Source organism: Neurospora tetraspora (genome assembly GCF_033439725.1).
Source record: "Neurospora tetraspora strain CBS 560.94 chromosome Unknown B0H65scaffold_5, whole genome shotgun sequence".
Classification (NCBI taxonomy): Eukaryota; Fungi; Ascomycota; class Sordariomycetes; order Sordariales; family Sordariaceae; genus Neurospora; species Neurospora tetraspora.
The window spans coordinates 2,337,458-2,364,570 of record NW_026944387.1 but is presented as its reverse complement, the minus strand read 5'-3'; the positions used below and the strand labels follow the sequence as shown (position 1 = coordinate 2,364,570).

Sequence of the window (27,113 nt, the reverse complement as noted above, 5' to 3'; positions counted from 1 at the left end):
GGGACACAACAGGGGCAAGGGCAGTGCGTCATGGGACGGGACGGATTGCCCTGGATGGTTTCCAACAGTCCCTTCAGCAGCTGTCTTAGTTCTTTAGCGCTATGTGTTAGGCATAAGCGGCTATACGCTGGCCTAAACCCTTCTACCACTATCTGTTGTTTGCCGCTAACTAACACACAGCTGCCCCTAGCAATTGCATCACCGGTGATGACCTGGACCCTCTGGAGGCCGAGCTCACCTGAACACAGCGGCCAGGCCAGGGCAACCAAGTCGCTTCGTGGAAACAAGACCCCGCAGCTCCGCTCCTGCAAGAACCGACATGGGGGAGGTACGTACCCTGGCCCTTGGATGACCTTGGGGGCTTGAGCGGGAATCCTGAAGCACGAGCCGGGAACAGAGCATGGATGGTCGGGGCTCATGCCGCCTGTACTTGCGAGGCTCATACGTAACCAACGGGCAGGCAGAGACGACCTAACAACAGCCCGAGGCACTCGTTGTCAGTGGCTGGCATCCTTCCTTCCATCTTCCACCTCTTCCTCCTCCAAGTCACTATCATACCTTGGTCGACATCGGCCCGTCCATCTTGTTATCGGTCAGAGAAGCTGCTCGGCAACCCAGTACTGGATGCCATTCGGCTCGTAATCGAGACAACTACCCAACCACCTGAAATACCCTCCCGCCTCCACCACCGACACGGCGATATCGTCCCCATCTCCAGCCTGTCCAGCTTGACGCCAAACACCAAAAGCGCATACTCGAGAGAACCTGTCAAGATGATGAGTTGGTGGTCTTCGGGGGCCAACACTGCCCTTGACGAGCAGATAGAAAAGGCCACCAGTAGCAGCTTGTATGTTGTGTCGTCTCGTGGTTCCTTGCTCGCTTCTGGTACGAACCTCTGTCTAACCCGTCCGTTTCTTATGTAGGGAAGATATCGCACTCAACCTCGAGATCTCCGATGTAATTCGCTCCAAAACCGTCCAGCCCAAGGAGGCCATGCGCTCGCTCAAGAAGCGCATCAACCACAAGAACCCAAACACACAACTGAGCGCCCTCAACGTATGCCCACCGCTACAGCCGTGTCCCACCCCTCCCCCAGGCCGCGTCATGCTAACAGGCACCAGCTTACCGATACATGCGTCAAAAATGGTGGCGCACATTTCCTTGCCGAGATCGCCTCGCGCGAGTTCATGGAGAATCTCGTAGGCCTTCTCAAGGCCGTTGGTCCCGCCGCTCCGAACCCCGATGTCCGCAATAAGATCCTCGATTTGATTCAGTCATGGGCCATGGCTGCCGAAGGCCGCTACGAACTGTCATATATCGGGGAGGTCTATAAGACGCTTCAGAGGGAGGGTTATTCTTTCCCTCCTAAGCCTACGGTAGCAAGCAGCATGATCGATAGCAGCGCGGTAGGTCTTACTTACAGACGGCTTTGTGACCATGTGCCAGAGCTAACTAGGCACAACAACAGCCTCCCGAATGGATTGACTCGGACGTGTGCATGAGATGCCGAACCGCCTTCACGTTTACCAACAGAAAGCACCACTGTCGCAACTGTGGCAACTGCTTCGATCAGCAATGCTCGAGCAAATCCCTTCCTCTCCCTCATCTCGGAATCATGCAGGCAGTCCGTGTAGACGACGGCTGCTACGCGAAACTTACCGACAAGGGGGGGAGATCCGGAGGGTCCGACCGAAAGCACCACCATTCATCAAGTCGCCATCACCACCACCACAAACACAAGAGCTCTTCGTCGATGCAGCCACGCGACGCTCGAGTGGACGATAGCTTTGACGAAGACCTAAAGAGGGCTTTGGCTATGAGTCTGGAGGAAGTAAAGAGTTACTCTCGCGGTTACTCGGAGCCGGCGAACAACACACAATCGAGAACGGATAAGCAGTCCACCTCGGTTTCCAAGATTGCGGAGGAGGAAGATGAGGATCTCAAGGCTGCGATTGCCGCCTCACTCGCAGATATGGAGGAGCAAAAGAAGAGACACGCGGCCGCCCTCAAGGAACAGACTTCCAACGTCGGCAGCTCTTCCTCGGCCGCCCCCTTTACGCTTCCAAAGAACGATTATGAGCTCACTCCAGTTGAAGCCGAGAACATCAATCTTTTTGCTACTCTAGTCGATCGTCTTCAAACGCAACCGCCCGGGACTATCTTGCGCGAACCCCAGATCCAGGAGCTTTACGATTCGATCGGCGCCCTACGACCGAAGCTTGCCCGTACATATGGAGAGACGATGAGCAAACATGGTAAGTTGTGCCTATTTGCTTATTTGCTGGATAGGCGGTCCAAGCTAACATGAAACAGACACCCTTCTTGACCTACATGCGAAACTGTCGACTGTCGTCCGCTATTATGACCGAATGCTTGAAGAACGTTTATCCAAGGCGTATGGCCAGCACACCATTGGCGGGTACAATCTTCCGGCTCCTCGACAACCTGCTGGACCCTATCCCACGTTAGACTCGAGTGCTCCCAGCGCTCCTGGGGCAGCAGAAAACTTTTATACTGGCGAGCAACAACCAGACTACGGCCACGCACCTTACGGACAATACCCACCGCAACCACCGCAGTCACAGTACATGCCATACGATAGACGAAGCTCCGTAGTTGGGCCGCCGAATCCTCAGTATCCTCAGCAGCAGATGCCACAAAGGACAGGTAGCTGGGGCAATGCTCCTCCCGCTCAGGCACCGCAGTACAACTATCCAGCTAATGAGGCGGGCCATGTTCAACAGGCGCAGTCAGGTGCACCGGAGTCAGTCCCTGCTGCGTCTAACAATGACCCGAACGCCTCATATTACTACAATCCCGGGCAACATCAGCAACAGCAGCAGCAGCAGCCAGCGCAGCAAGCCCCGGCGGCTCCTGACCATAGTTATCCCAATCTTCCTCAGCAAGGACATTCTTACCAGCCGTCAGTGCCACAAACGCCTGCTTCCGCACCTGTCCAGCCATCGCAAACCCCACAGCAAGCCCACCAACAGGCACCACCGCCTCAGCAGGCTCCGCAACAGCCATACTGGCAGCACTCAGCGGCGCAACAGACTCCCATTCCGCCTGTGTGGCAGGCTCCTCAGCAGACTACAGCATACCCGGGCTATAATCAGGAAGCGTTCCCTTCGGCGCCACAGCATGCGCCAGCCCCGAAGCAGCCGGTTGTTGAGGAAGCTCTTATTGAACTTTGAGTGATTGTCACTTTTGGAGATTGTGTTATAGTAGTGCATTATTTGCATGGCGTTTTCTGCGGTAGATAGGATACTGCATAGGTAGTTGGGAGGAGAGGTGGTTGAGACAAAGAAGATGCTATGCGTATCACAAGATATGTAAATTGAAGTTGTGGCCCTCAATGGGTTTTACAAAGCACAGGTTGATCGATGATTGTACTTGTGTGTTTCTCGCAGTTGAATGTTACTGCTGTCTCAGCAATGAGGTTTCGGTGTTGATTCGGAGCTGCGGCTTACATCAACTGGACCCGCCTCGGTACTCTTTACCCCGGAGCCCGGGAACCGGACAGTGTCGAATCCACCGGGACCCATAGCCGTTCATGCGGCATGCGGAGAACGGCCAAGATCGGTTGAGAACCCTGAGGGTTGCCGGCCGACCGCGATGCCTCATTGTATTTCGGTCCGACGATCGCCTCTGATCGACCGTATCAGAAGTTGCCAACACAATGGCAATCCGGGAAGCCGTGTTACGTATTCGTTGTTCCAAATGTTGTGGTGCTGTTTGATTTCGCCTCGTGATTTTTCTCCCCGTTGATCATTAGTCATACTTGACCACCTACCTACTGACTCATACACAACATTGCTTCCCAACAACACCCTATCCTCTCTTAAACCACCAATCTACAACCTACTCTCAAAGAACATCACTACCCAATCCACGTTTCTCCCAACTTTCTGAGAAACCCTCACCACATACCATCTCAACTTCCAAGAACAACCCGCACCCACCTCACCATCAACGACATCCAAGATGCCTCCCACAACCCCCAAGACAAAAACCTACATCCACCTCGTCCGCCACGCCCAAGGCCACCATAACGTCTCCGCAGCCAACCACTCCCTCCCCGACCCCCTCCTCACCCCCCTCGGCGAATCCCAATGCTTCGCCCTCCGCGACTCCTTCCCCTACCACGATAAAATCACCCACCTCGTTGCCTCGCCCATGCGACGCACCCTGTATACTTGTCTGTTGAGTTTCCAGCCGGCGGTGGAGCGGTTGCGTTTGCAGTCTCAGTCCCAAAATGATGGGAAGAAGAAGAAGGGGGGTGGGGGTGTGGTGGTCGCGCTTCCCGAAGTGCAAGAGGTTTCGAATCTGCCGTGTGATTGTGGATCAAGCCCGGAAAAGTTGCATGAGGAGTTTGATGAGGGGGGTTTGGTGGATTTGGGACTCGTGAAGGAGGGGTGGCAGGATAAGGCGTCACCTGATAGTCCGTGGAAGCCGGAGATGGAGAAGTTGAAGCGGAGGGCGGAAAAGGCGAGGAGGTGGTTGTTTGAGTTGGCCTCTCAGGGTCAGGGTTCTGGTTCTCCGTCGAAGTCGGCTAAATCTCAGGCTGACTGCGGGGAGGAGGAACCGGAGGAACCGGAGGAGGAAAAGCATATCGTGGTGGTAACCCACGGTGGCTTGCTCCACTTTTTGACGCAGGACTTTGACGGGATGGATTTAAACAAGGGGACCGGGTGGGGGAATACTGAGTGGAGGAGTTATGAGTTTGTTGTTACGGAGGCGGAGAATGTCAGGCTGAAGGAGACGGAGGAGAGCTGGAGGAAGAGAAAAGGGAGTGCGAAGCCGTGGACGGAGACGGAACAGTTGGAGATGATGGCGGCTGTTGATGAGAGGTTGAGGCAGTCGTTTGGGGATGGGGTTAAGAGGGTTGGGGGAAAGAGGGTCGGGGGGGAGAGGGTTGATGTTTAGGAATTGGGATGGGTGGTATAAGCGTAGACTAGAGCTATGGTGTTGGGTTATAGAAGAGCTATTGTTTTTGGTCCTAGTTTGAGACACGTCTAGCAACCTATTTAGACATAAGTAACTGATAGACCGTTGTTTTCAGTTTCATCACACAAGAAAAGACCACTACTTGCATCGCCTTCTCACTTTCCAGAGAATGATTGCTTTCATACTGTGTATATGTCTTCATCTTCATCTCATACACAACCTATGCCCACATAGAGTAACATGCATCTCATAATAATCATTTCATGTACATATCATATCATCTCCGTATCTTATCATCCCTCACCAACATCCAATCCAAGATGGCCAGCGAGTATTCCCGGAACGATATCGTAAACCATACATACATCCAAGCATAAAAGAAGAAAAAGAAAACCCCCGAAAACGCCGTCATAGTGGTGGACCACTGCCACTCTCCTGGCTGCCACTATCCCGCCTGTTGATAACCCAGTCCGGCCTTCTAGTCTCCTAGTAGTTTCCAAGTCTCCCAGTGTGTACCAGTGTGTAGTACCAGTGTGGAGTTGCAAATATAAGATGCCCGCCAGTATATCCAATGATGACTGGGTATCATATACTCGTGTAGTGATAGTGTACCATCAATCATCCCGTGGCTTTCTTTAATGTCCATATGTCGTTCGTGTAGAATATAGACGTGATATGGGGCATGGCCAGATCAAGTTTTGGCTCATGCTTCCGTGTCCGTCCGTTGTTCCATGAAAGTCGTTAGAGATATCGTGTCGAATGACGAGACGATTCCTGTCGTCTGTCTGTTCTTCGATGTTCATCCATCCAGTAAGTAAGCATGAAGCAAACCCAATTCTTAGTTGCGGAACACTGAGCAGCCCGCTGGACAAAACCCGTATCCAGGCTGATAACCCAGACCAAGAAGCTTGGTTGCTTCAAGGAGCGAAGTTGATCTCTTCTCTCTCTTTAGAAGCGAAGTCTGATCCCAAGTCCATCCAGCTTCGTTCTTCCCAGACCAATGCAAGTATTGAAAATGCAACTTTTGCACTTTTTTGCGCGTGCATGCACTTCACTAACGCCCCCTCGAATGCGAATGCTCATCATCATCCGTCAAGCTGGTGCTGCTCCCGCTCGACGAGGTGGTCACGGTGCCGTGGGCCTGGCGCGCGACGCTGACGAGGCGGTAGATGCCGAAGGCGATGGCGGCCAGAACGATGAAGAGGACGATGATGATGACGGCGATGACGTCGTTTCCCTTCATTTTGGGCGATTTGTGTTTTGGGGGGTTCTTTCGGGTTTCCGGGGATTTGTTTTATTTGAGTATTGGTGTTGGGTTGACTCTGTCAGTCTTTGGTGTTTGTTGTGGGCTTGGAAGTTGGGATTGCCGCCGGCGGAAGTGGTGATGTTGTTGTTGTTGTTGTTGTTGTTTGTGTAAGTAGTGTTTGAGATGAATGATCAGATGTAACGTGACGGTTCTTCTGTTAAATCTTGTTAGCTTCCTGGAATTTTAGCTTTTTCTTCATATCCGCGTATTGGTCGTGGAAAGCCATCAAGTGATGGGGGGATATATTGTGCCCTTGTGATCGGACTCGCGCAAACTCACCCAAAGAAGCACGTCGCTATGTGTTCGTCTGAAGATACCGAATTGGAGATTGTGGTTACAGGGAAGCAGCCTGACAGAACAATCCAGATCGCGGAACTTTATAGTTGGGGTTTATTTTAAGCTTCCGCCGTTCAGACCGCTTTGGCGCTGAAGAAGAAGCTCTTCTCCGCAACCGATGCTGGCTAATGCAGGTGTTGTTGACTTATCAAAGTTCGTGATGGGATGGCGGTATACGTTTCGTCGTCGTCTATGTGGATTCCGATCGGCCTCTCTGCCTCTGCCGTTACTTCCTTTCTCTCAACTCAGTTGTCTTTGAGACCCGTTTGTCGAACTGTAAAATGGAGAGAAGAGAGGAATGGAAGCAGTTTGGCAAGACAGACGGACAAGATCAGCTAGGAAAAGCGGTATAGCATCGATCACAGTCGCATTCCAGTTCCAAGCAGCGCGTGGTAAGTGGGCGGTGGGCGGGCAAGCAAGAAATAGTCACATCTGCCCAATTCACCCCGCCACCTTCTTTACCATTTGCTTACAAGCATTTCGTAGGTAAAAAGGCCTACCTGTAAGGCGCATCGTAAGTGGTCTCCGGGCGGAAAAAGAAGAAGGCTGGTAAACACCGGAGCGTCGTACCTTGCGGGCCCCGCCAAGTTTGACGTTAGGGCGCGTCCTCCGGTTGGCGTTCGGTCGACGTTGGTCGAGATGGACAGGGGTGCATTCAGTTGGGCTGGGTGGACACGGGCCACTCATTCATCCGCATTTAGAAACATGGAAAGCTAGGAATTGGTCAGTATGGTCAGGTACTTGGAGCTGTTACCCCTGGGCTGGAGCTGACGGGAGCATCTTCAACATGTGCAGATCTGTGTAGGTTTCCAAGGCAGAACTGTGTGATGGAATTCCAGATCCTAACCATGTTATTGAATTACGTATGAGCTGGTAACTGGAAGATGCTAAGCCAGTACATCCGTGACTTCAAGATCATGAGTTCTGTAGGAGTACAAGATGTTCTCTGCTCCCCTTGAGGATGGTCTAAGTAAGAGGCAACACCTATTCCAACAAAAATTCAGAAAGGGAACAGCTATTTTCCTTGAACGCCGCACCCAAATATTGCTATGCCTCGAATGAATCCTCGACTGCACTCCGTTGTTACACGCGATGATACAGGCCGTTTTGATCCGCCACTCCTTCAAATCACGATACCGAAGAATAAACTCGCCGGGAAGTGGTGTACTGAATCCGCTTTAATGATAGAGAGCGGCGAGAGTCAGAGACCCCCCTCGAGCCAACTCTTAATTTCAGCGTAATATCTTAAGTACCTCCACCAGACACGCGTTGCGACAGATAAAGAATAAAAAGACGACAGACTCAACTCGATTGAGATCTTGATGTGAAACAAAAAGGACTGAACAGCCTACATGTCTCCGGAACAAAGCGTGCCGAAACCCAAGTTACATGCTGAAAGCGCTTTCGTGGCGCAACTGAAAGGTACAGGTAAATAGAAGTGTTGGCGGCCGGTTGAGCAGTGGACACCTCGAATCGGCCATGGCCAGTCCGGGGCCTGACGATTAGGGTCCTATCCCGTTCGACCTTTCCGCAAGTGGTGAAGGGAGTGGTGTGCGGCGGAAAAAGAGGAAATGACGTAGCGGTATCATTTCCGTGCATGACGGTCACTTCTGAGCCGAGCAGGAGGGAGTTTTGACTGGAGCTTGTCGGGAAGAGCTACCTCGGTACTCTATTGCGAGACGCTGGCCTCGCGATCCTCCGAATCGGGATCCCTCTTGATGATCCGTACATGGCGCTCATAGAATTGCAACATCTGGGTAACACGTGGTCAGTCAGTCCTATCCCCAAATCAAGATTAATGATCAGCGCATACCTTCTGCGGGCACCTCTTGTAGATGACACTGGTTTCATGTTGCGTCTTATGCCCGTTCTTCCATGTCAGGTACACCATGAGCTTGTGAGTCTCCTCGTCCTCACAGGCATCCAGCTGAGCGATGTGCTCTTCCCAGCTTCCCGCTGGAGGCTTCCAGGCGGCGTTCTTAGCGGTCTGGGGCTCCTCAGAGTTGAGAGGATGGTCACCGTTCTTACGTGACCTCTTGTTGCTGCTCGCCTGGGGAGTTCCGGAGTTCGAAGAAGGGCGGCCGCGCTTTTTGATCTTCTGCGCTGCAGCAGAGGCCTCGAAAATCTTCTCCCGACCGCCAATCTTCACAAAGTACTCCTTGAGCCTCTCCGACGCGCCCTCTCTGTGAAATAATGTTATATTAGCAAAACAGAACGAGTCAAGACCCAAAGGGTTCGCGATCCCTACATCAAAGTGTCCTCGGGCTCCCAGGTCTGGTCAGACTTCTTCTCATAACCCTCCCATTTCACCAGGAACAGTGGTTCGTTCTGCAGTTGCGTGTTAGTACCGCGCGCTAGATGTGTTTCGGTGCAGCAGTGTAGCGTACATCGTCATTGAGCATATGGTCGAGGATTTTCTCGACGACGTAAACGTCCTCCTCCTCCCCATCACCTTCCTCGTCGTCCTCACCGCCCTCCTCGGCGGCATCGCCATTTTGTTCCTCGTCCTCGAAGTCTTCAGGCTCCGGGATGGTGTACTTGACGGACTTCTTGTCCTGCGATTGCTTCTTGCTGCTGGAGGTCGCCGAGCGAGTGTCAAGCTCGACATCGGAGGCGGCCTCCTCGTCGCTGAGAGCCGATGGGTCGTAAGGCATTGTTATGTCGTTTACTTGAGTGGACTTGCGTGGATGTGGAAGAGTGTGTTGTCGCGCCGCGATCTGAATGGGGAAGGCTGATAGCGGGACACGGGGGTGGCGGGCGCGTCGCGAATTCGGCTGGTTGGGGTTGTTAAGTGGCAGGTACAGTTGATTGCGCCCGGCAGGTAAGTACTCTCTGAAATGCCGAGAGCCCAGGACTGCAGCTTGGATGTTCAAACAAAATGCTGATCAAATTATGAGATACCTCTACAAGCTACGCCCAAGATTGACTTTCGCTTGAGAGGGTCGTGATAGGCAGCGGCTCTGCGTGAACGATTATGAACCTGGTGCAGATGTTCTACTACAGTGGTGCGCGAACGGGAGAGATTCGGACAGACCACTGAAGTGTGCTGGGATTCTAGGCCTGCATAAAGTGTCGGAGCGCTTCTGTTCTTGCCCGCCGCGCCGACGCGAAAAAATGGGGAACTGGCAGTGAGGCTGAAGATCCAGCGGCTTGTGGCGAGTGTTCTGCACGTGACCTCGCGTGAGAGGATTCGGAGTCAACTTGTGGCTGAGGGCGATGCTGGTTGGTCAATCCCGAAAGTCTGGACTCAGCAGATCATTTGACGACTTGGTGACCTTGCGCAATGATGTGTGACCCAAGGACCTTCACCTTCACAGATACATGATAAAGTATATACTGAAAGAGGAAGATGATGAAGGAGGAAGAAGCACCACCAGCCCAAAGAAATTTCCAACAGTTGTATCTTTCGGATTTCGTTTGCTCAGCGAAGGCAAGTGCGTATGACTTACAATCAGATAACACCCGTTTGGTGACGTCAGACGAATTGACAGAAATCATAAGTACCGAGTGTAATCTTTGCACAGCGGCTCCTTCCAAACAGAAGGTTCACACTTTCCACTTGGATGAGATAGGCGCTCTGCTTGTAATTTCCACTCGGGCAAGAGTGTTCTCGGATGAAAGTATTCCCTTGTTCTCAGGCAGCGTCAGAGGACTCTCAACAGACCGTATCCTCGCAATCAGAACCAAAGTTCCGTCTCAAGCGCACCAAAACAGAGCAATCACTACATGAGATGACGAGCATCTCGAACTCTCAGAAGCCGCCAATGCCAAGCTGCCACTTTTTTTGTTCTCCTTCTCTCCGTCGAGCAGGTGGCAGAATGCACTACATGATAAAAGGCGCAACCAGCTGCATGTGATGGAACACAAACCGCATAGGACCCTTTCAGTTTGCCTGATGGCACCAGTCTTTGTCGCGCTAAGTGTGATGCCAATATGAAGGGTCGGTTTCAGACTTCAAAAGGCAATCGTATCGGAGGATGGACGAGACAGTTGACAGCATCTCAACACAGAATCTTGCGTAGACAGAGTGATAGGAAACGGGCTCATCAAATACGTTGTCTAGGTCTGGGTTTGGATAGGTGATGTTATTGATCAACCGGCTGGCGCTAAAACGCGGGTCGGATGGCTCGTGCCCGAATGGGCGAAGAGACGGAAGGACTGAGCCGCGATCGATCGCGTTGATAGATCGGGGTATTCCCAAAGACTTTCCAGAGTATAACCTATCAATATTCCGATATATGCACAGCAGTCTCCTTTCCAATGATACGAGACGGCGTCAAGTATTGCAATACCTAGGTAGGTGACAGAGCTGAGCTCAGCTGTGTTCATGGACCTTGGGTTTGGTCGAAACAAGTGCAATTTGGCGATGCATCTTTGCGCAGATGCAATTTCACTGCAGGTACCGCGCCCCGGTCCCGGATCTGAAAGGTACTATGCCTTAATCCCATCAAGTAGGAGAGTATATGTCGATGCGAGTGAGCGATCAACAGCATTGCCTTCGTGACAAAAGAGTCTATTGAGCATCAGGTAGCCTAGCTCGAAAATGGGAAAGTGAAATAATGCCAAGCCCAGACATGAATTGCGTACAGAAAAAGATACTATGTTACTGCGCGGTCTAAGAGCCCTTGTCGGCTTTTAGTGTACAGTACCCCCTATACTGTGCGGAAGGATCAGAAAAGAAACTGAGAGGTTCAGGTTCCCGTCCCCAATTAAAGTTCATGAATTGTACGCGATATCTCCAACTTGTCAAGTTTTCCATTTCCAACTTCAAAGTCAGTCGGGACCCATTTGCTGGGACAACTCTCATCACCTTCAGCACATCCTCCTCACCCAGCCATGTTCGATTCTCTTTGCACAACAATACAGGTGGATGATTTCTGAGCGAGGCAGTTCCAGTCCTCAACCATCGACAAGACAATATCACCAAGGTCCTCGTCCTTACTTCACCCACAGCTTGTTACGGTGCGCGCATATCGGATTTTCGTCACATTTGGGCCCGATCATCCGGCAGCTACTGCGCATTCATCCGATAACTCGCGTTGAGGGGCTGTATCCTTCGCTCGGAGACAGCGCAACAAAATTCTCACCGGAGCGCCGTGAACTGCTTCCGAACCCCGAGATCAGAGGCTCGGATCCACCTCCGACTTGCCGGATTTCTCAAGCAACAAAGCGCTTCTCTCCACCAACGCTGCGCAATCTCAATTGCCCGTCGCGCAACAGCTCCATTGTTACAGTAACTGAAGCTCTTTCATCTGAGCTCCGACCCCGAAATCCCGGGACTCCATACCTCACTTACAGCTCCGGAAGAAACTCCGCATCTTCGGCACCGCCACCGGCACCAGCACCGGCACCAGCCCGGGATTACCTCACACAAAATGGCCGAGACAGAAACACCAGCTCTCTCGGTTGAGTCAAACCCAAACACCCCAAAGCACGTCAAGGACAAAAAGTGCCCTTGGTGCGGCCAACCATTCACTTCATCCTCCCTTGGCCGCCATCTCGACCTCTACGTCAGACCTAATAATCCCAAAAAGCCTGACGGCATTCACGATGTCATGGCTATCAGACGCCTTCGCGGAACGATAACTAGGAGGAGAACCAAGGGTACCTCCAGGCGACGAGACGCCTCAGCATCTGCTGCCGGCAGTGCGACACCGGGAGCACCCTCCAAGGATGGCATCAGTCCTGCCCCCTCCGATGTCGTCCAATCTCCGGCTCCGACTCCCGCCGCCACCCAGAGCAACCGGGGAAGTGTGAGAACGCCGTTTGGGAGGAATTACCCCTTCAACACCCCTTGGGAGGCCACCGGGGTTATTGACTTAACCCAAAGAAGCAACGGCGTTGCTTCACATCCAGAAGAGAGGCAGGCTCTCCCAGATGGCCCGAGGCCGCTGGCTCCTGTACCACCACCGCCGCCACCGCATACGTCTTCTTTTGTCCAACAGCCTTTGCATCACCAACCTGATCCGAGGCAACTGATTCAAGATGCCCAGGATACGGCGAGAGCGGCCGAGCTTGCCTTGCGTGAGATCGTCGGCTCCTGGAGGGCTGCCAAGTAAGTTGTTCTTTTGCATTTTATAGTCCGGCATGGTGCTAACATACATCTGAAAGGTTACATATCGATGTACATTCGATGCCCTTTGACTTTGACCCTTTAACCCTGGATTTCCCTGCACTCGTCCTCCAATGCCTTGAACCACCACCCACCATCTTCTCCTCCACCTTCTACCCAACCTCCACCTCCTGGTCCATCCAGCCGCCCGGATGGGACCAGTTCAAAGCCCTAGAGAACCACTTCCAGGAAGAGTTCAAGAAATGGCGCCTCAACTGCAAGGCCGCCACGACCGCTTTCAACGAGGACCTCAGCTACCCGCCGCCCGTTAACTTCGTCAAGGTGGACATCAAAGAAGCCATCCGGCGCTCCGAAAGCATCAACAAATCCCTTGAAAAATCCGTCGCGGAGCACCTGAAGAAGACCTTCGGCGTCTGGGAAGCCTTGAGCCAGTTCGACCGCGAAAAGATGTGGCAGCTCGAGCTGGCGCGCAGCGTGGCCCGCAAACAAAAGGAGATCAATGCCCTGAAAGAGGAACAGCACCGTGTCCGGCAGGAGAACAACAACCTCAAGCAGCAGATCGAACACCTCAACATGCTGCAGCAGCCGCGCGAGTACAAGCTGCAGACCCCCGCCACGTTCCCCGCCGAGAAGAAGCTGATCGATTACATGTCTGAGCTGATGGTCGTTCATAAAGTCTCTGGCGTGGGAATGGAGCCTAAGGGTCGCCATCATGACCTTAACACCGTTTGTAAGGAGGCTATCGATCGCTGGAAGAAGGTGGTGCAGTCTGGTCGGCAAGGCCCACCGGCACCTCCCCAAGGACAGCAGCAGCAGCAGCAAAGACCGCAAATAACTGGACCGCCGCCAACGCTGCCACCACCACCGCCGCCGCCGCCGCCGCCGCCTCCGAGTGTGCAACAAAATGGGAGCATGCACCACCAGTCCCACCACCAGCCCCAACACCAGCCTGTATACCAGCCTGTATCTGAACCTCAATTTCCTCAAGCCGCGTCTGTTCCTGGTGGTGGTCCCCCCTCGCATAATCCTATTCAAAACTACTACTCAGCGGTAGCAGCTGATTACGCCGCGAGGAACTCTTCAAGCTCATCAAACGCAGCTCCACAACAATCTCAGCAGCAGATGAGGGACAGGGACGAAGATATAGAAGCTGTGAGTGACGATGAGGATGATGGTGATGATGGTGAGGAGGGCGAGGAAGGAGATGATGGCGAGGAGGACGAGGAGGAGGGAGACGACGAAGACGCCGAAATGGCCGGCACAGAAGAGCCACAACGATCGCACAAACAACCACAACGGCAAACTGAAGGCTCAACAGGAGGTACTGGTGGTGGTGGTGGTAGTGGCAATGGAGCAGGCGAGCCGATGAGCACAGACTAGAAGTCTTCTCACTCTTCTGAACGTCGGTCTCCCGGGCCTCCCAACCCAGAGCCGGGGATTTTGGGGTGGAACACCGGCCTGCTCGGGTGGCATGGCCCGCCGCCGCCGCCTTCCGCTCGTGGCATTGCAGTCCGAAAATATTGTGAGGAGAAGGGTATTGGTGTGTGGCACTATTGCTGCAAGAGTCCACGAAGATCGCGGGCCTTACGGTCGGGGGGCTTTGAACCGGTCTGAATAGTACAATAGTGCCAGTAAGGTGTGGGCATACCTAGACATCTAGGCACCTAGGCCTTGCGAGTTGGGTCGCTTTGCCTAGTCGAGATATGTAAAAGATTGGAGGGGGGGTAGGGAACTGAATGTACAGCAATGTATTGATAATGTCAATCTGAGACGCGAGCCGGGAGATGGAGATGGAGATGGAGATGGAGATGGAGATGGAGATGGAGATGGAGAGGGAGAGGGAGAAAGCGATCTGATTTTGCTGCATCTCCCATCAATCGGTCAATTCAAGTCGGGATCAACGTGCCTTCTTTACGTATCTGCAAAAGCATGTACATCATGACCAGCACTTGGATGATGTTTGGAGTCAACGCCGCTGAGTTCCACACTTTAAACTTTTATCTTGTTGAAGACCAGAATTGCTGTCTAGAGTTCATAAAGAAGGAAGTAGACAAGGAAGGGTATCCCGGAGCTGAATGGCTTGCTCGCTATCTCAACTGAACTCGCTTGGGTACCTCTTTGAGAAAATCAAAAGGACAAAGAGTACGGGCTGGCTGGTCCGTGACGTGCGAAAGGGTATCTATCATTCTCAACGCACGCTGAGCTGGGCTGGAAAACAACAACTGGGGTGGTTGATGTGAGATTACCATCCAAAATCATGAGAGCAGGTTAATTCATCAACCAGAGCGTAACGCCAAAGGGGGGGCCAAGCAACAATGAGTAGTGATGTGATGATTAATGTGAACGAAACCTCCCTCCCCCTTCCTATCCATACTGCGGGCGAGAGCGCGCGCGCGTGAACCAAATGGCTTGAACCAACAAAGAGAAACCCCCCCTTCTTCCACCTATAGTAAAGAAATATCATTCCATCCATGATCTGAACCTTCAGGTTCATGTTCATTCATTGCCCGAGAAAAAAAAAAGCCAAAAACCCGTAAACGCCATCTACCCGCTTTCTCCGCGTCAAAATCTTTCCTCCTCTAAGATCAAAGATCTCGCTCTTCTACTTTTCTTTCTAAGATTTGATCGTCATTTCCAAAAGAGCAGATCATCCTCCTGAAAATCAGATGCCTCATGCTGTCATGCCACGCTGCTCGGAGGCATAACCTCGAGCACAAAGTTGTTCATGTCATGCGTAGAAGGCCAGCATGCGAGCATCTAGCTCTGTTGTGTCGTTCCCACTTGCTCGGCCGAGCTTGAAGGGGTATTTGTCCCGTCGGCGACTGTTGGCTTCTCCTTCTCCTTGTCCTTTCCTCCTGTTGATGAGGAATCGTTGTTCTTCTTCTTGCTGGACTGTTCGTCGTGGAACAAGCCGTGCTCTTCGATGTACTATATACATACCATCATTAGGGTCAAAATTCCGACATACTAGCTAGTAGCGGGGGAAACACAAATAATGGCATACCTCAACAACAGGATCAGGAATGAGATATCGCACGCTCAAATCCTTCTTCAGGAAAAGACGGACTTTGGTGGAGCTAAATGTTGCGGTAAGACAAGTTTTGCGTGTCAGTCAAATTGCCACTAGCTCAACCCGATGGTGTGGTGGTACAAGGGTCCCCTAAGGGTCCCTTCCTGGCGGGATCGACGAACCTGATGTCATTTTGTATCACCTGGCTGATGACCCAAATGTTACTTTCGTACTGCCTCAGCGTGGCAAGCGCCTCGTCGATATCGGTTCCCGAGCGCTCAATGATGAAGGCGCCGTACTCCCCGAGAATGACTCCCAAGTCGACCGGCGACCAAAGCCCGGGCTCTCCTGTACAAAGGGTCAGCTTGTTGTGCAACGATACACGGCGATATCAACCACCAACTCCGTGGTGACGTGTGGGAGAGAAGGCTTTCATACCCATTGACATGACCAAATCCGCGCCAGCAAGAAGCGCAATCTTGGCCTTCCTCCGCACACCATCGGTGCCCTCAATGCCGCCCAGCACGGTGTTGATTTCGTGGTCGAAGTGTCGAAGCACCCGCGCTGTGGGCACGTAAGCGGGCTCGCCGTTTTCGTCGCAGTTGACCGTCTCGAAGGGGTCGACCATTAGCCAGGATGATTGCTCGACGGCGCGGGAGCACATCTCCACGCGGTGATGGCCGGGCGCTAAGCCAGCCTTCTTGTAGGCGTCGCTGACGGGGGAGAGGTAGCCGCCGCAGACTTCAAAGCTGGTGTTGAATCGGACAAAGTCGGAGGCCATTTCGAACATGCGAAGGTGGAGGAATGTAATGGCTGCAGGGAAAGAGGGAAACTGTTAATAAAGTCCTTTGGGGAGAAATAACGTATGCTCTTCGAGAACTTACGGGAGAAAGAGCCGCAAGCTACGAGGACCAAGGGTGTCCTCCCAGGCTGTGTCTGCCGGAGCTTCAGCTTGGCCTGGGGAAAGGTATAAGGCACCATGGTGTTGCCGGTCGAGGCTTGCTCGGGAGGAGGATAGGTAACGGGAGTCGCCATGCCCGTCGAAGGTTGGGAAGACATGGTGACCTGTTGTGATGTGTGATATTCGTAGGTGTCGTTCGTTCGACTAGGTAGATTGCGATACTAGGTACCGGCAGGGTCGGGTGTCGCAAAGCAATGCGTCCCGGGAGACGGGTGACGCAGCTGGGGTGGAATGGGACGCTCAAGGCGGCTTGCCGTGGATGCGATGCGAGATGATCCAGCGGCCAGGGCGAGAGTGTGCTGGGACGGAGGGACCACAATGCGGGGTGACCCAGATGTTGTATAAGCGACGGCGGCGGATCTTGTTTTGACGAAGATGACCGGGGGGGTTAAGCCGTCAAGGCGGATGTGCTGATGCAAGAAGACAGTTGCCGAAAGCCGGATAGGTCGGTAAGGTGTTCGGGAATAAGATGCGTCTTGGTGTGTATTCCAATGGCGAATTGCACGGTTCGAGAGGTCACAGTTCTTCCAGCGAAGTCGGATTCGAGGGTATATTTAAGGTACCTTGGGTAGTTGTAGGTAGTTGTCGGCTCCGATGCGTCAGGTATTGTGGCCGAATTGACTTGACTAAGAGCCAGGACGGGCGCGCGAGTTGGGCGGTGGGCGGATGGTCTGAACTTTTAATCGATTTGAAAGCAGACGGGGAAGTGTGTGACTGTGTTGTATGCACAGATGCAGGGCGACAGCGATGGCTTGAATGATGAACGGACCCTTTTTATTTAAGATGGAAGAAAACGACGACAACGGGAGGCGGCACAGGCAGTTATCAGCGCGCGGGGTCCAGGTCGAGCAGGTAGGAAGGATCGCCAATTGGTTCAAATTATATACCAAAAAGAGGGTTGTTGGATGATAAATGTCAATTCCAGAGTGTTGGTGATTGCCGCGCCCGCTGTCGGCGGCGGGGGCATGGAAAGGCTTTGCGGTTGCATTACCACAATGACCCACTCTCTGCTTGTCAAAAACCACTAAAAAAACGCAACCCACTCGGCGACTCCTCTCACGATCCTCAATTGCAACCGACCCTTGCACTTATCCATGGTCTCTTTTTCGACCTGCAGGTCTGGATTTACAATTGGCTGTTTGAGTGTTTGGTACCTTTTGCCTGGGGAAGTGGAGGCACACGAGACACCCACCGGTCGACCATCGTGACTCCAGCTCCCGCCGTCAGTCCTCCCGTGTTCCCGTCCTTTGTTCAATCTGACAGTGGGGGTACAACAGAAGCCTGGAGAGCGCCGAAGGGCTCAGAGAGCAACTCATAGTGTAGGCAACGATGGTTGATTCATGGCATGCGAAGCTGTGACGGCTAATTCGTCAGCGTCGGTATGTAGTCACCAAGACTGCTGACCGATGACGGAAGCCGAAGAAACCCCAGGATGCGAGGAATGGAACTTCGGCATAACATATACGGGAGTCTCCGATTAGAGGGCACATTGTTTTCCACCTGCAGGTGTTCACGGTCATTCGCGGGACTGTGAGCATATGAGCTCTAGAGACAGCTACTTTTAGCTGATTCTCGCCGTTTTCATATTCGATCCTCCCAAGCGTCATCAGCACCTATACACAAACAAGCAAAACGTTGTATCAAGCAATTAACCTTTTTACGTATACAATACACCCACCCACGTTGCTGGTCGGCGTTCTACATACCTCTAGTCGAAAAGTTCAACGGGTCAGCGACGGGATTATCCTTCAAATGCCGAGGAATGTTCGGCTTTCTCTCGCAGTGGGGCAACCAGGCACTGGTGCGATTCACAAGCCAAGCTCCCGTCTCTTTCTGTTCGGTTTATTTGCGGAGCAACTGATTTCTTTATGTCGAGTTGTCCTCAACATCAGCCTGAACAGTTGGACACCTCTTCGACGCTGTGACTTTTATGGACTCCTCACCATCATTGCTGCCTATGACAGCTCACTTCACTTTAATCATCCGTGCGGAATACGCACGGCCTGTCCTCTTGTAGCCCCAAGTCCAACACAATGCTCTTGTGACCATTATCTCGGGGTTTCTCCATGAAGCCTACCATTACCAATCATTTGGCTTCAATTCCTTCTACCGAACGAGCCGAATCGATCGTCACCGCTCTTCAATCGATAGTCCGCACGATATGATCACATAGCTCACAAGAAATATTGGGATGTCGCTGGAGCTGCCAGATGAGAAGAATCAATGCGCCTGACGTGAATCAGCAAAACGATTGGCAGCTGGCGGCGATAAACATCGGTCATCGATGTGATGGGGAGAGGTCCCGTTTGATATAGACATGTGGTCTGTGCGTTTTGTCTTTTTCGGTGAGCCGGTGTGTCGGTGTACACACCGAAATACTTGGTGCACTCCGGAACTTCTCTCTTTCACCTTGCAACGTCTGTTGTCGGCCAGAAACGACTGACCATCTCCTACATGGCCGCCGACGCAGCTCCTTTTATTTAGAGCATGAAAAACATGCTTTCCGAAATCGGAGAAGGTTTCGCCTGATTTCCATTGCATCTGCACTTTTTACTAACAAAAACTCTGTAGTGTTTCATCACCAGATGCAAGCGCATTCCGCATTCCTGCACTATATAAAATCGTTGACCCCGAATCTGACACTCTCACTGCGGTTTTCGGACTTCGTTCTTTGATGAAAGTTCACCATCAAGAGGCGAATTACCAATCTTCGTGGCGTAGCAGATCTCGTTCCTGTTAGAACCGCTCTAGCCATGCTGCAAAGGCAGATACCACCAGCAACGATTCCGGCATATATGTGTGGTTAATAGGCACGCGGCATACCCATTGCAGCTATGAGTTACGAATAAGCTCTTACTCGAAAGCTGCATTCATTGCTTTCACGGACATGGTTCTCCTGAGGTTCCTACGTTCCCTGGAAATATAGTTTGTGCTTTCAGTGGTTGCGTAACCGGCTTGGACAAACTCACTCCCATCTCATCGTTAATGGCGCTCATCGAGGATAGTACGATTTCGAGGCGATGACTTGGCCGAACACTTCTTTCATGTTTTTGTCAAGACTTGGAGAGGGACAGTGGGGAGGATTTGCCGGCATGATTGATGCTTGAGGACTGCAATCGTCGCAGGTTTTTTTTTTATTATACCTTCGACCTGCCTGACCTCTTGCAGCGGGCATATCGGACGGACATTACCTACTTTCCTGATTCCGCGTCAGAGGGTTTGTTTTCAAATGTCAAAGTATATACCTAAACAGGAGTCTCCCGTCCCTTAAAAGGTGCTTTCATCCATTTCCAATTCCTCTCATCACTCTTCATCCACCAAAATCATCTGCGTGCCTCGATCAGACTCAACAACTCTCGATATTGCTACTTTTATCGCGTTTACGTCTCGTCCATCCGTCTCCACAAATACCGACCGTTCACAACGGGGAACAGACACGGCCAGCCCAAGCTCACTTCATCAGCGTGCTACAACGCATCACACGAACGAACGACTTTAGTATCGCTCCTCCCAGACCGTGCTCTCAACACATCAGACCCCTAAAGCCTCTTCTTCTTCTTCTCGCCATCATGGCCGACAAGAGAAACATGCGCGACAAGCGCAAGATGCAAGGACGCCGCCACGCCACGCGGTCAAAGACGCCGTGCAAGACCCCCAAGAACCATCCCATCCAAACCCATCAAGTTCACGTTCAACCTGCCGCCACCGCCGCCACCAAGTCTCCTGGAGAGCAGATCTTGACCAAGTTGTATCTTAAGACCGCTGATGCGGCGCTTGATGCCGAGACTGAGCGCCTCAAGGCCACCATCCAGGCAGACCGTGAAAAAGCTTCATTGCTCTCCTGGATCCCCTTTTCTTTCTAAAGGCACCGCTCATTACGCCAGGGATGGATATGCCCGGTTAGGAAGTCAGATGGGTTTTTACTTGGAGAGCTTCAGAGACTTGTGAGCCTTCTATCATGTCTCAATCATCCACGGAAAGACAATGGCGTTGGACTTGGATTATGGTATTCGAACGACGTCTGTATGACTGTTATTGAATCTTGTCGTTTTATTACAAGCAATAGGAGTGTCGTTCAAGTTCTACAGTGCTGCTTTCCTTGTGGCTTACTCATGGTAAAGGGCCGTTTCTCTTTAAATGCGACTTGTAACGTTTGGAAGGTGCATCTCACCCTGATCTTCCATTCTAGTAGTATTTAGACCTGGCCTGGCGGGCCATTCCTCTTCGCTCATCCAACTGATCCAAGCCACCAATCCAAGCATTTTTCTTCGCCATCAAGTTCACTTCGTGTCAGACCCTGTAACCAGGTTTTCTATGATATCCTACATCACCACCCTGTGATGCATACTACATAACATTGCATATGATACATGCCTGCGGGGAAGATGCTCGTTTTAAGCGTACATCACGAACTGCAAAGCTCACTTGGGTAGAAGATCACGGTAAGTGGTTGGTTTAATGCTGCACGGCGTCTACTTGATAATGAATCAACGTTCAATCATAAAAACCCAAATATCATTAGCATATCGTTCTCGGGAGCAAGTCAAACGTTGTGTCTGTCGAAAAAACGAGGAGTCCTCACTCAACTCGCACCCCCTTTCCAAGTAAACATGTGGCAGTGCAAATAGCCACAGACGGGAGCGTGTGAGCCACACTTGAACAGAGTCAGTACTACCCGCCTACAGTGCCTTTGACGTTTGACTCACCCCGCCAGCCGCCTGTAGGGCAGTCCTTCCCGTCCCCCGTTAACGGCGCTGCCCTGAGACGAAAAAATTGCCCCGCTGTGGGTTCGAGTTTGTCAATTGAATCGCGACCAGTGCCAGTGTCGCCTCGAGAAAAAAACTAGACGTTCTCCCTTGCAACCCGCCCTTTGAAAAGTCGCAACTTGTCCCGGACAGCGATACACACCATAACCATGGCGGATTCGAGTGCTACCACCCCCGCGGCCCCGGCCGAGCAGCTCGCCAACCTCCATCTCGACGAGGTCACCGGAGAGCGCATCTCCAAGAGCGAGCTGAAGAAGCGTCAGAAGCAGCGTCAGAAGGAGGCCGAGAAGGCTGCCAAGGCTGCTGCCGCTCCCCCCAAGGCTGCCTCCAGCAAGCCCAAGAACGCGGCCGGCGGCGAGGAGGACCTCAACCCCAACCAGTACTACGAGATCCGTACCCGCCAGGTCAACGAGCTGCTCAAGAACCCCGAGACCAACCCCTACCCTCACAAGTTCCAGGTCAACTACGATGACTCCAACTTTGTCGACGAGTTCGGCTCCCTTAAGACCGGCGACACCCTTCCCGAGAAGGAGCTCAGGATCGCCGGCCGTATCTACAACATCCGTACTGCCGGTTCCAAGCTGATCTTCTACGGTACGACTTCCTGTTCGTCCAAAACAGACAAGAGCAATGCGCTAACCTGAGTGTGATGCGCAACAGATATCCGCACCTCTGCCGACACCAAGAGCATTGGTACCCGTATGCAGGTCGTCTGCCAGGCTCAGTTGGCCAAGGAGGGTGGTGTTCCCTTCGAGAAGCAGCACGCCCACCTCCGCCGCGGTGATATCATCGGCATCGTTGGTTTCCCCGGCCGCACGAACCCCAAGAACCTCAAGGAGGGTGAGCAGGGTGAGCTTTCCGTCTTCGCGACTGAAGTTCAGCTTCTCAGCCCTTGCTTGCACATGCTTCCCAGTGTCCGCTACCCCTTCGCCGATGCTGAGCAGAGAGCGCGCATGAGGTACCTCGACATGCTCTGGAACGACAGGAGCCGTGAGACGCTTTGGCAGCGCAGCAGAATGGTCCGCTACATCCGCGACTTCTTCCACGAGCGCCGCTTCATCGAGGTCGAGACCCCCATGATGCACGCCATTGCCGGTGGTGCCACCGCTCTTCCCTTCGTCACCCACCACAACGATCTCGACATGGACATGTTCATGAGAGTCGCTCCCGAGCTCTTCCTCAAGAAGATGATTGTTGGTCAGTTCGGCAAGGTTTTCGAGATGGGCAAGAACTTCAGAAACGAGGGCATCGATCTCACCCACAACCCCGAGTTCACCTCTATCGAGTTTTACTGGGCGTACGCTGATGTGTACGACCTGATGTCCATCACCGAGGAGCTCGTCTCTTCGCTCGTCAAGGAGCTTACCGGCTCTTACAAGACCAAGTTCACCAACCAGCACGGCGAGACGTACGAGGTCAACTGGGAGGCCCCCTGGCGCCGCGTTGAGATGATTCCCGCCCTCGAGGAGGCCACCGGCGAGAAGTTCCCTCCTTACGACCAGCTCCACACCGACGAGACCAACGCCTTCCTCCAGAAGATTTGCAAGAAGATGAACGTCGAGTGCCCGCCACCCCTCACCAACGCTCGCATGATTGACAAGCTCACTGGCGAGTTCATCGAGGAGACTTGCATCAACCCCACCTTCATTCTCGAGCACCCCCAGATGATGTCTCCTCTGGCCAAGTACCACCGTTCCAAGAACGGTCTCTGCGAGCGTTTCGAGGCGTTCGTCTGCAAGAAGGAGATTGCCAACGCTTACACCGAGTTGAACAACCCCTTCGACCAGAGACTCCGCTTCGAGGAGCAGGCCCGCCAGAAGGACCAGGGTGATGACGAGGCTCAGCTCGTTGATGAGAGCTTCCTCAACGCTCTCGAGTACGGCCGTATGTATATCCCTGACATGAAGTTGTATTGTATGGAAGGACTGCTGCTAATGCGTGATGTTTACAGTGCCGCCTACCGGTGGTTGGGGTCTCGGTATCGACCGTCTTGCCATGTTCCTGACTGACAACTACTCGATCCGCGAGGTTCTTGCTTTCCCCTTCCTTCGTGAGGAGAAGACTGCCCACAAGGAGAAGCTTGCTGCCGAGCTTGTCGGTGTCCAGCCTCTTCCTGAGGAGGGTATTCGTAAGTGATTTCTGGTGTTTGTGGTAAAATGGTAGATATAGAGACGCTAACTGGCTTGATACAGCCCACAAATAGATGTTTGAATATCATAGCATAGACTAGATGAATGTCAATGGATACCTTTGGATGAATGAACATGGCATGGTTCTGATGAATTTTTTTTTGTTGCTCCTTCAGAAGTGGGCAATGTCGATATGTATACGCTGCAAAAAGTGAATGCAAACAAAATCCTTGAACTCCACAGGAGTGTTCGATCCCAACGGAGATGAATGATATCAACCGGATATTCCACTTGATATCATGATGTTGAAAGCGATGGTCGAGGTGGTGGTGTAGAGAAATGATTGCATGATGTACACACGGGATCTTTTAGGGTTAGGTACGAGTGACGGCATATTTTTTATTTATCTATCTTCGGATCGTTCGGCTCTTTTTCTTGGGCTTCAAAGTTTTGTTGTTGTACATATCCGATCTTTCGCTTTCAGGTTTTAGGCATTAGATATCGTGCAAAGGATTTCAGGTGAGATAGATGATTTTACATTTATCACGCTATGAATTTCGCTGTGCCCAGGAATATTGTTTATCAAGGACTGGAAAGACAGAAGAAGTCCATAAACATAGCTTGCGCTCCTGCATCTACACATCTAGATATCACCCATCATTCGACCCTGTGCGGACGTCCCCAGAAATCACCATCACCATCACCATCACCATCACCATCACCATCATCCTGACCCGATGCGAAGTAGTAGAAGCGACGACGATGCATAGAATGGTATCGGTAACATAAAAGAGAACTCATGCAGAAAATCCTAACAGAAACATACAAGAAGAAAAGAAACCCAAACCAAGCCCCCCCACCCAGGAAACGGTAACGTAACAACGACCCACTCACCTGAGGTAAGAAACAGGATTCCTGTGCACCTCCTTGAAGTGCTTCTTCATGCCCACCACCTCAGCGCGCTTATAAGAGTCCCTATCCCTCTGGCGACCCTTCTCCACCACCTTCCTGACCTCCTTGCTCTCCACGTCTCTGATACCATTGGCACCGACAAGACCTCTCGTCTCACGGGTGATGACGTGCCTTCCGTGCGCCTTGCGGTCTCTGAGCTGGACCTCCGTGTTTCTCCTGAATCTCGGCTCGCCGTCGCTGTCATACTGCATCTCCGCATCTTCGGCATCTTCACCACCGGCGGCCTCAAGAAGGAGCTGCTGCTGGCGCTCCTCGGGCGTGGGGTAGTTGTGCAGGTTCTGGCGGAAGTAGCGGTTGAGCGAACGGTGACCGACAGAGCGGCCGGATGGCAGGTGGAGCTCGTACTCGTCGTAATAGACGGCGTTGACGCCCTTCCTGCTGTGGGCATGGAAGCCGTCCGCCTGGCGGTGGGGACGCGGGTCGTCGCGCGAGTGGTGGCGGTGGCTGGCCAGACGCTCGTACTGGTGGTAGTGGCCCTCGCCGGGGACGGCGTGGAGGTCGTCGGAGTCGAGAGACGAGGCTGAGCTGTCTGTCTCCCAGCCTTCTTCGTCGCCGCCTTCGCCTCCTTCAACCTCGACCTTGGCTTCGCGCTTGCCGCCTAGCTTGGCGCCGCCGGCTCCTTCCTCTTCTTCCTCCTCCTCGTCCTCGGTGTCCCACCCGTCGCCGTCGGAGTAGGTGCTGCGGAAGTCGTAGAATTCGCCAATCTCGAGCTGCTCCTCCTCGGTGGTGTAGGGAATTTGGCAATGACCCTTGTCGCGCATGTGAGTTTGCACGGCAAAGGTGTTGGAGCGCATCTTGCCGCACATCAAGCACTCGTTGAGCTCGAACACACGTCTCCTGAGCGAACCGAGAAGACCCTCCAGATCGACGAGGTACTGCTTCTCGGGAATGAACATGCCGTGTATCCTCTCCATGTGGGTAGCGTTAAGGGCGGGAGTAGGGGACTCGTAGTTGCAGAACAAGCACTGCTTGAGGAGGGCGGTATCGGCTTCGGGCTGGGTAGGGGTAGCGGTTCCGGAGGTCTCGGGTTGTTCGCTAGCAGCAGCGTCTTCCACGGGGTGGTCCTCCTTGTGCTGGTCGGCGGCAGAGAGATGAGGGTTGGCGGGACGGTCGACGGGCGAGGCAGCATCCTCGATGTTGGCCTGCTTGATACCCTCGACAACCTCGTTGAACTCCTCCTCGGCATCAGAATCGACCTCGGACTTGGCCTCCGAAGCGGGCTCGCCCAAGGAAAAAGTCGAGCTCATAACCGAGCTAACCTCGTCGTCGGCCTTGGTGCGTCCAGTGGCGGCAGGGGCCCTCGAGGCCAAAGCAGCGGCCCTCATCTTGTGGTTCTTACTGCTGATGTGGTTCTTGTACGAGTTCTCGCTGTAGTAGGTCTTTGAGCAAGCTTCGCAGGTCATCTCAAAGCTGGCCTTGTCTGTTTGCGCGGTAACCTCGGCGCGGGACTGGAGAACCTTTTCGGTGAAGACCTCGGAGGAAATGGGAGGAAGGGAAGCGACACGGCGCTTGAGGTTATAACGACTAAAGGGCAAGGTCAGTCATGTGCGAAGTCGAGATCATGAAGGTGGTAAGAAACAACATACTGCCAGTCACTGCGCATGTGACCCTTTTGCAAGTCGATGTTGCGGAAAGCGACTTGACAAGTGTTGCACGTGAAAGGATGAGTGGTTCCCTGGTCCATCCTCGAGACATCGGCGGCCATGGGGGCCGTCCTGCTGGCGGAAATAGTAGCCATTTTCGTCGTGTTGCTGTTTGGGGATGGTGTTTGCGACAGAGGAAGATCTCGTGAGGATCTCTTGATGGGAAGAGAGAAAGAGAGTCGCTTTTGTATCAGCTACTCTTTATTAATAATCAGGCGATATGCGCGTGGTCGTAATGCCGGGGCCGTGATGGATTGCCCTGAAGGATGAGACAGCCGGAGGGTTCCTGCTGCTTCTCTTTTGCCACTGGGTCACTCGTTTGCTGGCGAGTGGTGACTGGTGTCTGGTGATGATGTTGACAAGAGACAAGGTCGGTGGTCGAAGTGACTTTGTCGTTTATCTAAATTTTCCAAAGGCGGGTGGACACTTTGGGTTCTGTTACTGCAGTGATAACCCAGCGCAATGGGTAAGGTGCGTCAGTGGGTGGAGGACTAACATGCATCTGCTGAGCAAAAACAAAGCGACGGAAATGTCGAATTTTGGTGGCGGTTTTGCCTTGCCTGCCCGCGGCTCGCCAACACTGCCCCTCCAAAAGTCCGCTAAATCGCAATCTTTTGGTGGGGCAAACAAAGTCCCTTGGAAACTGCGATCGCAAGGGACCCCATTCTGAGCCATTCTGACGAAAGTCCCGTCACGGTGGGAGTTCAATTGCTGAGTCAGACGGCGGGAAACGGTGCCATCTTCAACAGGCATTCTGGGGGAGGCCCGTGCGCTTCCCTTTACGCATGAGATCTTGACGGCGTGACGGTGAGGTTCCTGTGCACTGGCGGCCAGAACACCCCAGCACCACTCAGCAGGGCATCCATTGTCCATCTTCAGCCTTGGCCAGATCCAATCTCCATCCATTCCCGTCTGGGATTCCTTCCACTTCCACTTCTCCAGTACATTGCTATACTAGCTCCTCCACACG

The 27,113-nt window shown here is 52.8% G+C and overlaps 8 protein-coding genes across 8 annotated transcripts; 4 read left to right on the top strand and 4 right to left on the bottom strand.

Moving 5' to 3' along the window:
* Nucleotides 1-346: 346 nt before the first annotated feature.
* On the top strand, nt 347-3,380 carry B0H65DRAFT_469520 (uncharacterized protein). Its single transcript, XM_062827014.1, has 5 exons — nt 347-847; nt 924-1,056; nt 1,122-1,406; nt 1,469-2,255; nt 2,314-3,380. The coding sequence occupies exons 1-5, from the start codon at nt 774-776 to the stop codon at nt 3,192-3,194; spliced, it is 2,160 nt and encodes a 719-aa protein (XP_062680641.1). The 5' UTR covers nt 347-773; the 3' UTR covers nt 3,195-3,380.
* A 209-nt stretch (nt 3,381-3,589) lies between these two features.
* B0H65DRAFT_231786 (histidine phosphatase superfamily) lies at nt 3,590-5,103 on the top strand. The gene has a single exon (XM_062822195.1). It carries the CDS (start codon nt 3,985-3,987, stop codon nt 4,924-4,926), a length of 942 nt encoding a protein of 313 aa, XP_062680640.1. The 5' UTR covers nt 3,590-3,984; the 3' UTR covers nt 4,927-5,103.
* A 682-nt stretch (nt 5,104-5,785) lies between these two features.
* B0H65DRAFT_589830 (uncharacterized protein) lies at nt 5,786-6,355 on the bottom strand (the record flags this gene model as incomplete). The annotated part of the gene is made up of 2 exons (XM_062831049.1): nt 6,007-6,355; nt 5,786-5,862 (listed from the first exon to the last, which is right to left on the bottom strand). The coding sequence occupies exons 1-2, from the start codon at nt 6,188-6,190 to the stop codon at nt 5,786-5,788; spliced, it is 261 nt and encodes an 86-aa protein (XP_062680639.1). The 5' UTR covers nt 6,191-6,355.
* A 1,689-nt stretch (nt 6,356-8,044) lies between these two features.
* On the bottom strand, nt 8,045-9,667 carry B0H65DRAFT_231647 (uncharacterized protein). The gene is made up of 4 exons (XM_062822194.1): nt 8,977-9,667; nt 8,838-8,917; nt 8,403-8,772; nt 8,045-8,342 (listed from the first exon to the last, which is right to left on the bottom strand). The coding sequence occupies exons 1-4, from the start codon at nt 9,241-9,243 to the stop codon at nt 8,259-8,261; spliced, it is 801 nt and encodes a 266-aa protein (XP_062680638.1). The 5' UTR covers nt 9,244-9,667; the 3' UTR covers nt 8,045-8,258.
* A 2,047-nt stretch (nt 9,668-11,714) lies between these two features.
* Nucleotides 11,715-14,176, top strand: B0H65DRAFT_231557 (uncharacterized protein). Its single transcript, XM_062822193.1, has 2 exons — nt 11,715-12,644; nt 12,701-14,176. Exons 1-2 carry the CDS (start codon nt 11,965-11,967, stop codon nt 14,040-14,042), a joined length of 2,022 nt encoding a protein of 673 aa, XP_062680637.1. The 5' UTR covers nt 11,715-11,964; the 3' UTR covers nt 14,043-14,176.
* Nucleotides 14,177-15,290: 1,114 nt separating this feature from the next.
* Nucleotides 15,291-16,916, bottom strand: B0H65DRAFT_231533 (uncharacterized protein). The gene is made up of 5 exons (XM_062822192.1): nt 16,557-16,916; nt 16,111-16,485; nt 15,855-16,020; nt 15,667-15,739; nt 15,291-15,590 (listed from the first exon to the last, which is right to left on the bottom strand). The coding sequence occupies exons 1-5, from the start codon at nt 16,729-16,731 to the stop codon at nt 15,420-15,422; spliced, it is 960 nt and encodes a 319-aa protein (XP_062680636.1). The 5' UTR covers nt 16,732-16,916; the 3' UTR covers nt 15,291-15,419.
* Nucleotides 16,917-21,334: 4,418 nt separating this feature from the next.
* B0H65DRAFT_469499 (uncharacterized protein) lies at nt 21,335-24,018 on the top strand. Its single transcript, XM_062827013.1, has 4 exons — nt 21,335-21,993; nt 22,060-23,283; nt 23,351-23,527; nt 23,592-24,018. Exons 1-4 carry the CDS (start codon nt 21,549-21,551, stop codon nt 23,600-23,602), a joined length of 1,857 nt encoding a protein of 618 aa, XP_062680635.1. The 5' UTR covers nt 21,335-21,548; the 3' UTR covers nt 23,603-24,018.
* A 349-nt stretch (nt 24,019-24,367) lies between these two features.
* B0H65DRAFT_231516 (C2H2 type zinc-finger-domain-containing protein) lies at nt 24,368-26,365 on the bottom strand. Its single transcript, XM_062822191.1, has 2 exons — nt 26,087-26,365; nt 24,368-26,024 (listed from the first exon to the last, which is right to left on the bottom strand). Exons 1-2 carry the CDS (start codon nt 26,236-26,238, stop codon nt 24,419-24,421), a joined length of 1,758 nt encoding a protein of 585 aa, XP_062680634.1. The 5' UTR covers nt 26,239-26,365; the 3' UTR covers nt 24,368-24,418.
* Nucleotides 26,366-27,113: the final 748 nt, after the last annotated feature.

Bases quoted from the DNA above. Each gene is read 5' to 3' on its own strand.
- B0H65DRAFT_231647 (XM_062822194.1), bottom strand. From the start codon at position 9,243: ATGCCTTACGACCCATCGGCTCTCAGCGACGAGGAGGCCGCCTCCGAT. The intron at 8,773-8,837 runs GTAGGGATCGCG...ATTATTTCACAG, and splicing joins GAGCCCGAGGACACTTTGAT to AGAGGGCGCGTCGGAGAGGC. The intron at 8,343-8,402 runs GTATGCGCTGAT...CGTGTTACCCAG, and splicing joins ACAAGAGGTGCCCGCAGAAG to ATGTTGCAATTCTATGAGCG.
- B0H65DRAFT_469499 (XM_062827013.1), top strand. From the start codon at position 21,549: ATGGCGGATTCGAGTGCTACCACCCCCGCGGCCCCGGCCGAGCAGCTC. The intron at 21,994-22,059 runs GTACGACTTCCT...GATGCGCAACAG, and splicing joins TTCCAAGCTGATCTTCTACG to ATATCCGCACCTCTGCCGAC. The intron at 23,284-23,350 runs GTATGTATATCC...TGATGTTTACAG, and splicing joins CAACGCTCTCGAGTACGGCC to TGCCGCCTACCGGTGGTTGG.
- B0H65DRAFT_231516 (XM_062822191.1), bottom strand. From the start codon at position 26,238: ATGGCTACTATTTCCGCCAGCAGGACGGCCCCCATGGCCGCCGATGTC. The intron at 26,025-26,086 runs GTATGTTGTTTC...CTTGCCCTTTAG, and splicing joins CACATGCGCAGTGACTGGCA to TCGTTATAACCTCAAGCGCC.
- B0H65DRAFT_231786 (XM_062822195.1), top strand. From the start codon at position 3,985: ATGCCTCCCACAACCCCCAAGACAAAAACCTACATCCACCTCGTCCGC.
- B0H65DRAFT_231557 (XM_062822193.1), top strand. From the start codon at position 11,965: ATGGCCGAGACAGAAACACCAGCTCTCTCGGTTGAGTCAAACCCAAAC. The intron at 12,645-12,700 runs GTAAGTTGTTCT...TACATCTGAAAG, and splicing joins GGCTCCTGGAGGGCTGCCAA to GTTACATATCGATGTACATT.
- B0H65DRAFT_469520 (XM_062827014.1), top strand. From the start codon at position 774: ATGATGAGTTGGTGGTCTTCGGGGGCCAACACTGCCCTTGACGAGCAG. The intron at 848-923 runs GTATGTTGTGTC...TTTCTTATGTAG, and splicing joins AAGGCCACCAGTAGCAGCTT to GGAAGATATCGCACTCAACC. The intron at 2,256-2,313 runs GTAAGTTGTGCC...AACATGAAACAG, and splicing joins AGAGACGATGAGCAAACATG to ACACCCTTCTTGACCTACAT.
- B0H65DRAFT_231533 (XM_062822192.1), bottom strand. From the start codon at position 16,731: ATGTCTTCCCAACCTTCGACGGGCATGGCGACTCCCGTTACCTATCCT. The intron at 15,740-15,854 runs GTTCGTCGATCC...CGCAACATTTAG, and splicing joins GTGATACAAAATGACATCAG to CTCCACCAAAGTCCGTCTTT. The intron at 15,591-15,666 runs GTATGCCATTAT...GTATGTATATAG, and splicing joins TTCCTGATCCTGTTGTTGAG to TACATCGAAGAGCACGGCTT.